Here is a 12,022-nt window from a genome sequence, read left to right as displayed (position 1 = left end):
TCATCAGGTTGAGAAAAAAACATGCTCCCTGGGAATTAGGATCTAGTTTGACAGGTGAAGGGGAGTCCCTTGTGCTTTGATTTGCATTGTTTTGGCACAGTCAATGTTGTATTCGCTTTAGTGTCTCCAGCCTTATGCCTGATTAGGTCCTGAGAGCCCAGAGAGGGAGAGGTGTGCGTTCCTCCTCGGACCCCTGTGCCCGAGATCTCAGCATCGCTCGCGTGGGGCGGATGTGCACTTTGGCATGCCAAGGGGCACCCGGGGACAACAAGTTAGCTAAAATGATTGGACCCTGCGGGGTTTCAACTCTTGGTTGCTTGCCAAATGCTAATTTAGAACAATTATCCATCAAAGGCTGACACGCCTGTTATATTGTCATAGATAGGCTCTTTGCCACCCACAACAAGAGGCTGGTTTTACACAGAACCACAGCGAGATTTATCCTCCACCTTTGTGCTCTGTATCTACACCGTGTCGAGGTGAGAGAAACCTAAGTCTTATTCTTTCTTATTTATCTGAGTAATAAATAGGCTACCAGCATCGTGACTTTCGGTGGGCAGAATGTGCAGCAACATTTTGAACTTGCAGTAGTATATAACTGCTCTGTAAGTCTGTCAGGACTAAAAATGGTAAGCTTAGACCTCATAAATCAGAAACCCCAGGCTTAAGTCTCTGATCAGCTTGCACCGTTGCCACAGGGGTCTATAAAAGATGGAAGAGAAATAGTAGATTTATAATATAGGTTTTAAACAAACAAAACAGGAATTATTTAATTATTAACTGCTTTGAACGTTAGACATGTCTGTTTGTATTTTATTAACTATAAGAACAGATACTCACTTGTGAATTTGATTCAGAATCATTTAGGATGCAATATCATCTGTATTCGCATGCAACACAAATGTTATTCCTAGTACTAAGTAAACAACACAAAATAGCTGCTAGAAGAGGAAAAAACAGAAACTATAGATGGATCTAAATGAAAAATGAGTGTATAAATGTGTGTTTGACAACAGCTAGCCAATAGCCCTATGCAAGCAAATGCTTGTTTATTAGCTTCCTAGTTATTCATCTAAGTCATAATACTGGGAATGTTACTGTTTTCTAAGAAACAATAGAGTCAGAATAGAACATCCTGTGTGTTTTTTTAATAATAAACTTAGTTTATTTGCAATGCAAAGATTACGCAGACATACGTTTCTGAGAGCAGGGCATGTGCAACAATAACTGAGATTATGGCAATAACTGGAATTTTAGTAAAAAATAAATGCTTTAAAAATCGACCAAAATAGACCCTGCATTTGAGCTGATTCTCCAATGGAAAGCCTTTAAGTTACAGATCGATATTGTCTATATTTACAGCGAAAAGTCTCATTAGGACTCTTTGAGAGGTTTATACTGTATGCTGTTTAGGGTCCACAGGCAAGGCGGTTCATACAAGCAACCCCGCATGTTTAAAAGGACTTCTCTTCTAAAAGAAACAAAGATAGTCGTAATTAATGACCCTGAATCTGTGCCAAAAAGGCTTTGCTCTGACAACTTGAACTTAATTAAAGCCTAAGACGTTTCAATGGTCACAGAGTGCCCCTTACGGAGCGCAAGTCCTGCAGACTCGTGAGAAAATTCTGCAGAGTTTATGAAAGAAAAGATGTGTGTTACCACTGGTGCCATGACTCTAATCCCTGACAGTCCAAGAATCTATTTAGTCAAAAGGGCTTTCTTATAGCCGGCTCACACCTGCAGGCACGCTGGTACTTCCTTTAGGCCTGGAGAAGGTCGGTTTTGTGTTTTAGCGGAAGATCAGATAATGGAGGCCTCATTCTGGCTTTTGTTTTTGCTCATTGTTCATTAAGCTAGGCACACTTGATATGCTTGGCTTGCCTGGGGAATGGGGAGGGACCAACTGTTTGTAGGATGGGGGACATTGTGTGTGTTTGTGTGTGTGTTCTAGGTATAGGAAGCCTGGCAGTTCTCTATGGCCTTGCATGGTGCACCGCTGCACAATTTTAATGCAAAACTTTAGCCCAAATTAAAGTGCATAATTGTCAGGCAGGACTGAATGCAGGAGCCCTGCTGTTTGAAACACATTAGAGCTGAATAGAACAATGCGCAAAGCTGGACAGTTCGGATTTCGCCTACAAAGCACTGTTTTAAATACTCTCTCTCCCCTTCTGTGTCCAAACCTCCGCTTAGAGTCTCTTGTCAGAATTAACAAGCTTAGGAAGCCCCACTAGTTCTAGTGTGTGTGTGTGTGTGTGTGTGTGTGTGTGTGTGTGTGTGTGTGTTGTCCCTAAAAAGACCAATCCAGTTTGGGTTTTGTCTGAGGCAAAGGGGGATAGGGGCTGTTCACCTTATGCGCACTAGTTCATCCACTGGAAGCCAGAATGCCAAGAGAAATAAAGCGTTTAGGTGCATTTTAATAGCTGTAAATAGTGGCAGAATTTGCTTGAGAAAGTAGCCAGGATTTCCTTCTCTTCTGCAGGAAAGGATAATGCATTTTTTGTGCATGTGTGTGTTTGTATTTGTGTGTACACATTAGGGCTGTGCCTGTATTTGTTTGTGTTTATTGACTGTGCAAATTTTACTGCATTGATATATATATATATATATATATATATATATATATATATATATATATATATATATATATATATATATATATATATATTTATAAAACGGTTAGTTCCAATCCTTGATTCTGATTGGTCAATAGGTGTGCTTTATTCACGATAAAACACTGCTATGACTGCTTCACCCAACAGTTCTATTTAATATCACTGCGCCCTTAGCAACACCCTTAGCAACACATAAACATATAATGAGACAAAAGGTGCGTTCCATTCGACCGGAAGTGGACTGCGAAGTGGACTTCACAGGGTATTCCGCCATCTTAAGTGAGATTCCAATCCGAAGGGAGCGAACATGTTCAGTTCGAAGGGCACTGCGCATGGCATAGGGAATCAGGGAACATCGATACCTCACTTCACAGGAAGTGGAGAGCGATAATCACCCAACTGTCATTGCGCGCATCACGTGATCACCAGTCAGAACGGTCAGACCGCTATGCAATTATATGACAATCGTTTAAAAACACATAAATACACATAGTTAACCAAATAAAAGTTTACTTTCATATTTGCATGACAGTTACAGCAGGGCTTCAATTCTGTTAATAGTCAAGTAATAGCAGCAGTAGTCAATTTAAGTGAATAATAAACATACGTTTTTCATTACGTAGTACTCAATGTTTTTTGTTATTGTATAGTGTACATATTTTAAATGTGATAGTAAATAAAAATTAAAATATGAATGTAGTCCTATATATATTTATGTTATATCAATCTGCGCGACCCCTTGTTTACTTTCTTTGATGACGTTTGAAGGCCGTTCCAAATGAGCGGTTATTGTCCGTGAAGTCCACTTCAACTGGTATACCGTGCTCAGGGAGAAGGGAGCAGTGAACACTCCGTAGGGACCCTGTCGAATGGAACGCACCTAAAGTCTGAGAACAGTTTGTTGTTTTTATTTGAGCTTTCATGTTGTTGTTCGCAGTCAGGGACTATTTTTTCTAGCGGAAGGAATGCTTTTATTGATTTAACTTCATGAAAGTTGCACTAATATTTTTTTACTTTAATATTGTGTGGTAACCGTTTTATAAAAGCAATAAGGTACTTGAGGCAAGTGCTGTATCGTGAATAAGTAACGGCTGAAGGGGTTGCAGGCACTCCGCTTCGCGTCGTGCCTAACAACGCCCTTCAGCCGTTACTTATTCACGATACAGCACAGCCTCTCGTACCTTATTGCTTACATATATATATATATATATATATATATATATATATATATATATATATATATATATATATATATATATATAATTTATTTATTTGATAAAATTATGATTTTATTTTAAATTAAAGCTACAAAACAGCCATGGTGTTTGTTCAATTCAAAATGTAGATTTTTCAATGAGTTGACTTTATGTTTATATTATGCGTATATAGCAATATACAGTACTGTGCAAAACCCACCATGCCAAAATTAGATTTGTTGTTTTTGCAATGTTATAGTGATCATATATAATTATTTCTCAGTCTCTTTAATAGAATACATCCAGAAAATACAGTAAATGTGTATATAGTATTAAAAACTGTGTAAAATGTAAACTGATGTGTCAAGTTTTTAGGGTAAAATCCCCTTCAACCTGATAGCAGGAAACTGCAGGATCTCCTAAACTTAAATAAAATCAAATCCTAATTTCTAATTTTAGAAAGAAAGAAATTTGTCTTTTTACTTCATTCTGCTCAAAAACGCTCAAGATGTGTTTAGTGTCAAGATAAGTCACACTAAACACCGACGATGCTTAAAGAAAACATTTAGTCCTAAAAATTACATATTTATTTTATTGTACACATTTTCTGTTTGTATCTTAATAAAATAGATCGAAAATAAATATGGATGGACATTAAAATTTCTAAAACAACAAGTCTGGGGATGGTGGCTTAAGACTTTTGCACAGTACTGTATATACGATATAGCAATATTTCTGTCGACATATTTCTATAAAAGCATTTTAAGAATGACCGATTTCTATAAAAGCATCTTAAATGACAGATTAAGAGATGATGCAAAAATATTGTATTATTACACCTGATCATTTATAACCATGTTAGTGATTTTTGTGCTATTGTATTTTAGATAAATTTATGAACTAATACTCACAGTGAAGATACAAGGACGGTTTGATCATACTGTTGTTTCAATACATATTTGTAGCAAAATTGTGAATAATCTTCCTTCCAAAAGATTAGTGACATAGTGGCAGTCAAACCACAGTGCTTCCTTTAGTCACACATATACAGTGGGGGCCTGGGGAACAGGGGTCTTTGTGTCAGTAAAGAAGAGAGAGGCCACACTGGGCTTTAGCTTCCAATTTAGCTCGCTAATACGTCACAGACTTCCCTTCCTTTGCTGTACACTCACAAATCGGCATGTGAACATTTAAACTACATAAACCTGAATATGTATACGCTTAAACGGTTTCCCATTCCTGTACAGGCCTTTATAAGAGGTATGGAAACCAAGTTAGCCTCTTCTGCTGAATGAAGTTGCAGACCTGTGGTAGTTTTATTGCCAGGCCTGGTAGATTTGTTTTCTTATCTTTATCGCAGTACAGATAGTAAATTACCCCCACCCGATCCCATCTCGCTCTCATCTCTCTCTAAAGTTGCACAGACCAGACTTAAAGTTAAGCTAGACTTCTTGTCGCGGTAAATTACTTCTGTGTCCTGGATTACGTGATGCCGGGCAGAGACACTTTGCCTTTTTCTCCCTCTCTGCACCTCTCCATCTCTCCTGGTCTGTCTTTCCTCATTGGGCAGCCGCTTTAAAGCACCCGGCTCTCTTTTTTATCAGTATTTATGTTTGGGACAAAGCTTGAAGGAATGCATGTCATGTCGGGAGATTATTACGGGGGAAAGGAAGTATCTGTTTCACGTAGGTGCTGTGAAACAAACGACGGCTGTAATTTCATGTGAAGCGCAGAGCCCCTAATGACTTTCCCCTTTCTCTCTTTCTATTTCTCTCTCTCCGTTTCCATCTGTTCTCGTACCTCCTCCTCTCCTGCAGCACTTACAAAAACAGGAGAGCGCATGTAACTCGGAGTCTTGCTACTACTACTGCGCGTTGTGCGACTACTCCAGCCGAGCCAAGCTGAACTTACTGCAGCACATCCGGACGGTCAAGCACCAGCAGAGCGAGGGTCTCCGGAAACTGCAGCTGCACCAGCAGGGTCTCCTTCCGGACGAAGACAACATCGCAGATATTTTCTTCGTCAAGGACTGCCCTCCGAACGAATCCGGTGAGTGCACCTTTTAGATCCTCCTCCCGCCCTCCCTCGAACATCGGTCCATACCGTCGTCTGCCATCCTCCTCCTACGCCCGTGTGAAACACGCCAGCTGCCTAATCTACCTAAAATGAACACGTTGTTCCCATTACGGCCTTCTTTTTATATCAGTCCCATACTTAGCCCGCTACGCAGTGACATCTTTAGCAGGCTCGTAGAAACTCTACCTTGGGAGGATTTCGCAGTGAAATGCGTCCCCCTGGAGTGAGTTTTAATTTCCTTTCTCATGACCAAAGCAATTTGGCTTTCATTTAAAAGTTTTGGAGCTGCCAGAAGCTAATAAGTGAACTGTAAAACATTCGGAGACACAAGGAAAAAGAGTAATCGTTTTATTTGAGAGGGACCTGTAATTTAAAACATAAGACTAAATCAGGGTCCATTATATAATAATGCCTACGTTAATGCTGCACGACCGAAATGAACGCTTAACTTGTTTTTGCTTAGCCTGACCTGGCCGAGCGAAACGACTAACACGTTTTGAATGGCATTCCAAAGCTAAATTAATCTCTGTTCCCCAAAGTGTCCTGTTTATATATGAACTCCAGAACCAGATGGGATTAAACTGAGAACCATATGTGAAACTCCAGCTCCAAAACTACCCATATTGGAAATAAACGAGTGTGTTTTACATTTGGCATTAATTATATCTGGATCAAAGGTGCTTCGGAGTCTGGGTGCACCAAAGGACCAGTTAGATAAATCATTATTTTACATTTAGAAAGACAGCTTACCTCTCTCTCTCTCTCTCTCTCTCTCTCTCTTATACACACACATATGCACACCCTCCCTTACCCCTTAAGCTCGTGCTTTGTCTTTGCAAGCAAATAAAGTAGACTACATTATTACCTTTAAATCTACTTGAAGCTTTTTGAAATTTACGTGCTACGAGATGCCCTGATTTTTAACAGACTTCATTATTTTCGGAGAGCATGCTTTGCTTTCATGTGCTGCTAGTAAACAGTTTATCATAGACATTACTTTACGACATTCTTTTAAATATTCAAGAGAATTTCTCAACTCCCCACTCAATGCGTTTTCAGCTTTAATATTTACTTCAGTACTTCAGCTAACTTACAGACTCATTCAGAATTTATGCCAAGCATTTAATGGCCATCCTTTTTTCCTCTGTTTTCACAAACGGGAGACAGACTGCAGGAAGAGTACATTAAGGATGAGATAAACCTGTTGTCATTGTTTTGGTACTCTTGACGGACTCTAAAGCAGCTGTCTCCGCTCGCGTGAAGCTAATGTTTTGATTATACACAACTACGCCTGGTTCACTTGTAGAGTTACTAGCTTAAATAGGTCCAAGCCTCTAGCTAAGAGCGTAAGGGAGGTTGCGTAAAAAAGTAAAAAAAAGATTTTTCAGCTAGTTTAACCCCATAATCCTGATGTTTGAAGTGTTTTTAAACCTGTCCAACACCAGCAAGGTTAAGGAAATGGATCGCTGGCGCCAGCTAAGTCGTAGCTTATTTTTATTAATTGTTCCAACTGGCAATGCAAATGCAAGTGGGAAATAAATAAATAAAAAGTTAGGCAAGTGCCAGCAGAGGAGAAAGGGCGAGATAAATTGGCAGAGTAGCAGGGAGCCTGCCCTCCCCGTGACACAGTGCCCACTGCGTTCTCAAGAGCGGGCCTGGTGCCTGTGTGTATGTGATGGTAATAATTTGTGTCTCTGTTCCAGGGAAAGATCCTGGAGTAAGCAACATTTCAGCCCTCGCTGAATTACAGCTCTGTGTTAAAGGGTTTGGTAGGTTTTCGTGGGTATAACTCCTTAGTTTAGCATTTTCTGGTCATTAGTCAGTTTCATGAAGAGAGAAGGAAAAAAACAGATTTATTTAACTGCTGACCTGCATCTTTCTTTTAAAAGCAGCGCCACGGCACCTCGCCAAATAATTATAAAACCATTTGGGAATAAAGGTTAGACTGCCATTGACTTCATGTACATGTGAATGAATTTCGTTAAACAATTTTGATGCAATTTTAGGCGTAATTAAAGAGAGATTTTGTGGCAGTGGTTAAATAAAGGAAAAATGCATTAGTGACAAAAGCCACACTCAGCAAACTACAGCCATGCACAGAACCGCGCCGTGGCACGAGGGCCATATATCCAAATGCTTATTGTTTAATTAGAGTACAAAAAAGAAAGGGTTTGCGCTGCAGAATTCAACAATGTTATTTAGTATGCTATATTTTGTAAGCATTAAAAACAAAGAAATGCCCTTACAAACATTTAAACCTACGTTTTCTGGTGCGTGCCTGGAGTTTAGGCCTTTATTGACCCCATTAAATCAGTATATGGCTATTAGCTTTGAAGCCATATATAAATATATTTATGAATTATGTTTATTATTATGTTATCATGTTATTATTTTGTTTTATGGTGCTACTTAGCTGTATTTTTTAAGTTATGAAGGTTTAAATCAAAACAAACCAACTGCAGTTGAATTGAAATTAATTGGAATGCACAACCAAAAAACAAGATTTCTGATCAATTAACAAAACGGTGGTTATCTCGTTGCAGCGCATGTGAGGCATTTGGCGTGGCGCAGTAGACGCAATTCCACCTCATTCGCGCGTCAAGTTCGCTCGAATGGCACGAATTGAGCGTATGGCGCAGTACGCTTTTTGTGCATTTTGCGTTTGACAAAAATTTGCCGCTGACGCCCGAGTTGAAAAATTATAATTTTGGCGGATTTTCTCGCCGCGTTAACCAATCAGGAGCCTGCTTGCTGCTGTGGCGGCAGACCCGCCCAGAGTCACTAATTCAGCATGAAGGCTTGATATTGTCCGTGAGCAATCACCCGAAGCTATAGTTCTTATCGACCTTCGCCATTGATTTTCCCCCTATAGTAAGGTGACTAAATACAAACCGGTAACTCTCTCGATATTCACAATCAGCATCAGCCATCCTGCAAAAAGACAACCGCATAGCACTTGCCCCTCCCACAAGAAGCGGATTTTGCCTCAGACGCGCGTTAAATGCTTGCGCGAATGCATTCAAACTGTTTAAGCGGCAAACTAGGCGCGGTACCCGCATTTTGATGCCTGAAACGCGGTTGGGGAAACACAGCATTAAAGTTGACAAAATAAACATTTAGCAGATATATGCATTTATAATATTACAGATATATGTAACTAAAGCATTAAAAAACGAAGCATTGTGACACCTTTTACTTCATTATAAAGATGTAAAGGTACCTCTGTGTAGACTAACTTTCCAATGGAAAACAACAGACATTATTTCCAGTGGAAATAGTTCACCTTTAAAAAGTTACATCTTTAAAGTAAAAATATATTACTAGTAAACATGCGAAAATGCATCTTTATATGACAAACAACTCAAAAGTACCCTGCACATCAAAAAATTCACAATCCAGATAGACTTACATTTTCTATCCGCTGCATTATGTGATAAATCCGACCTCTACAGCTCAACATGCTTAATTAGTCAAATGAGACCCATCATGGCAGCACTCTTCCAGTAATATTCTCTCCTAAAGAGACTATCTGAACATATCCTCCCCGAGAATCGTGCTGCTGGGTCTCCCAGGGTGACTGTAATTCCCTGTGCTCGGGACCCAGAAGGCTTATAATTTACACTAGGTAAACATCGTGAAGCTGAGAATTCGGAAAGGCAGTGGGGTTGTGTGGTTGAGTATGTTTTTGAAGTGGCACCCCTCATTTGTAAATCGTAGAAATCTTAATAGGTTTGTATACAAGTTTTTCGTCTTAATAATATTTATAAAATAAGTACATTGCTATTATTTCCATTCAGCCTGAATGAACCACAGCCTGCACTTTTCTCATAAAGCCAAATCGATGTTTTAAATAAAGCTATTTGTATTAATAATTTATTTATTATAGTTTATAGCTATACTGTAGTCCCGAGTATGACTCTGCGTTGCGTTATATTGTGTTGTATTTCTTTATAAATATTTAACGCATTATATTCTTGATAAAAAGGTTAAATAACACCAACAATGCCTTTGTGCGTATTCATTCGTGTTTTATTCATCCTTAAAGAAAGTAAGAACTGTAATTGTGTGCGTGTGAGACCCATTTCGCTGGCTTGTAGTTTCGCCTGTAAAACGCCTGATGGGCTTGTTGATGCATAAAGGGCTTTTTTGCATCCTTGGGTTGCTTCTCCATTTTGTCGTGGCTTTAGGAAAGGAGATGGGATCTTATGGAGGTAATTATTTCTGAGGGTCTCCCCCGACACACTTAGCCCCCTCTCTTCATGTGTATTAAAACTAGGCAAGAAGAGGAGACCTTTTGTCTGGCTGGGGCTTAAACAAAAGGTCTAGCTGACTTTGGAGATGCACAAGTCTTTAAACGCTGCAGCCGGATGAGAGCTGAGAGGGTCCTGCGTGTCCTAGTCTTTTGTTTTTTTCTGAGTGATAATGCTTTAGGAGGTTTGCAACCAGGGCCAAATTACCACCAGTGTAGTGAGAACCATTTTCTTAGCAGCTGTAGGCCAACAACACACACTAATGGACATGCTCTGTTTTTGTGTGTTTTTTAAGAGCGTGCACGTGTATGCACGGTAAAAAAAGGGAATGTTTTGTTTTAGCTTAATCCAAAGGGAAACTGCATGCTTTCGATCGTCGAAGTTGCTCATTGTTTTCCCCCTGGTCGCGTTTTTGTCCTGCCATGAGTAGATATTTGAGGGCACACAAGCAATTATAACAGTTACTTTTCAAGATCGCCTCCCTAGACAGTGTTTCCAGGGTTTGTGGCTATAATTTGTAGCCATTACATAAACTGAAATGGGAAAGCAGTGAAGTGAAAGATATGACATACAGCCAAATCGGTCTCATCATTCTGTTAGCCATGGGTGATGTACTAATGCAAGGCCATCCATTTTCCTTTGAGTCCTTACACAAAGCAGAAGGCGCAGAGGCGGCCACATTCCACTTTGATTAGACAGAGATGGGCCAGGCTGCAGGAATACAAGCCTATGGTCTTTTTTCACTCTTTTGCTCTTGCGTACCTGAAGACATTGATATAAACTTATATACAGAGTGAGCAGAAAATGACTGGATCCGATTTAGATGTTACATTAATGGTGTTTCATAAGAATTGACGTAGGCTGATATACATCACGATTGGTTGGCGCATTGCATTTTGGTGGAGGATACGCCATGAAGCTCCGGTGGCAAAGAAACCACAGCTTGCTTTCTATGAAAAATAGGCCATCCCAGTGAAACCGAATACTCTTCACACCAGCGTCATGTTCGCCAAGAGAGGCTTTTTGTTGATGGACATAAATTGTCTCAGGAGATCCATAGCCCGACCCGGAGTTTATATTGCTGTATCATTAAATGGAGACAATACTCTATGCTTGAATTATTTTTTTCATATCATAATAAATCGGTTATGCCGAATGTGTTATTATTTTTGCAAAGAGTAGTGATTTTAGCAGAAATACCCAAACCCATTTTTCAAATGGCAGGCAGTCAAGATTGAGTCATTTCTGAATTATTCCGTTCAACGGTATCGTAATTATTCTGCGGTTTCTGCGTACAGAGCGTCCAAAATTATTTTCGAAAATAACCAGTTAGTCACTTAGTCTTTTAGAAAAGGCATGTTTTAGGACTGTCACGCTTGGCTGTTTTTCTTTCAGCGAGGTCCTCCTTTGGAAAGGAGTGATACAAACGCTAAATTGTTACCTCATGTTTTCATGGGCTGTTGTGGCCACTGACAGTTAAAATTAGGAGAAATTGCAATGATTATTCGCATTAACATACCTGACTTTAAACCATTACGCTTATTTACGACACACAGCTCTTCTTTTCATCCTGTTTTCTTTGCATAGTAATGCGTATTAATTCACTCCATAAGGACTTTTTATTTATTTATTTATCGTCCATGGCTTTGTAGCTGGCAGGTAAACATGCCGCAATGTGATACGTTTCGACAAGCATGACAGTTTCGATTTACATACGCTTGAAAAAATAGGCCCTTCTTTGTTCATCCTGAACAATACTAATAAGCCCTACATAGTTGCAAGTAGGGCATGTTTCAATAAATGTACAGTACACATAAAGGTGTAAGCCGAAAGAGACGTGATCTGGTCTTAATTCAAACAGCAAAAGGGAAAATTGCTCCGCAGC

The 12,022-nt window shown here is 39.5% G+C and overlaps 1 protein-coding gene across 6 annotated transcripts in view; it reads left to right on the top strand.

The window, feature by feature from the left end:
• The window catches only part of zfhx4 (zinc finger homeobox 4), a 314,082-nt gene that overhangs the window by 270,640 nt on the left and 31,420 nt on the right, over nucleotides 1-12,022 (top strand). For all 6 annotated transcript variants that reach the window (XM_055182909.2, XM_055182915.2, XM_055182907.2 and 3 more), the window contains one exon: nucleotides 5,629-5,860. In XM_055182909.2, coding sequence (XP_055038884.2) covers nucleotides 5,629-5,860 — 232 coding nt within the window. The remainder of the gene's footprint in view (nucleotides 1-5,628; nucleotides 5,861-12,022) is intronic.

This window comes from Misgurnus anguillicaudatus, chromosome 25 (genome assembly GCF_027580225.2).
Source record: "Misgurnus anguillicaudatus chromosome 25, ASM2758022v2, whole genome shotgun sequence".
In the NCBI taxonomy this organism is placed as follows: Eukaryota; Metazoa; Chordata; class Actinopteri; order Cypriniformes; family Cobitidae; genus Misgurnus; species Misgurnus anguillicaudatus.
This window is presented reverse-complemented; position numbering and strand designations above follow the sequence as displayed.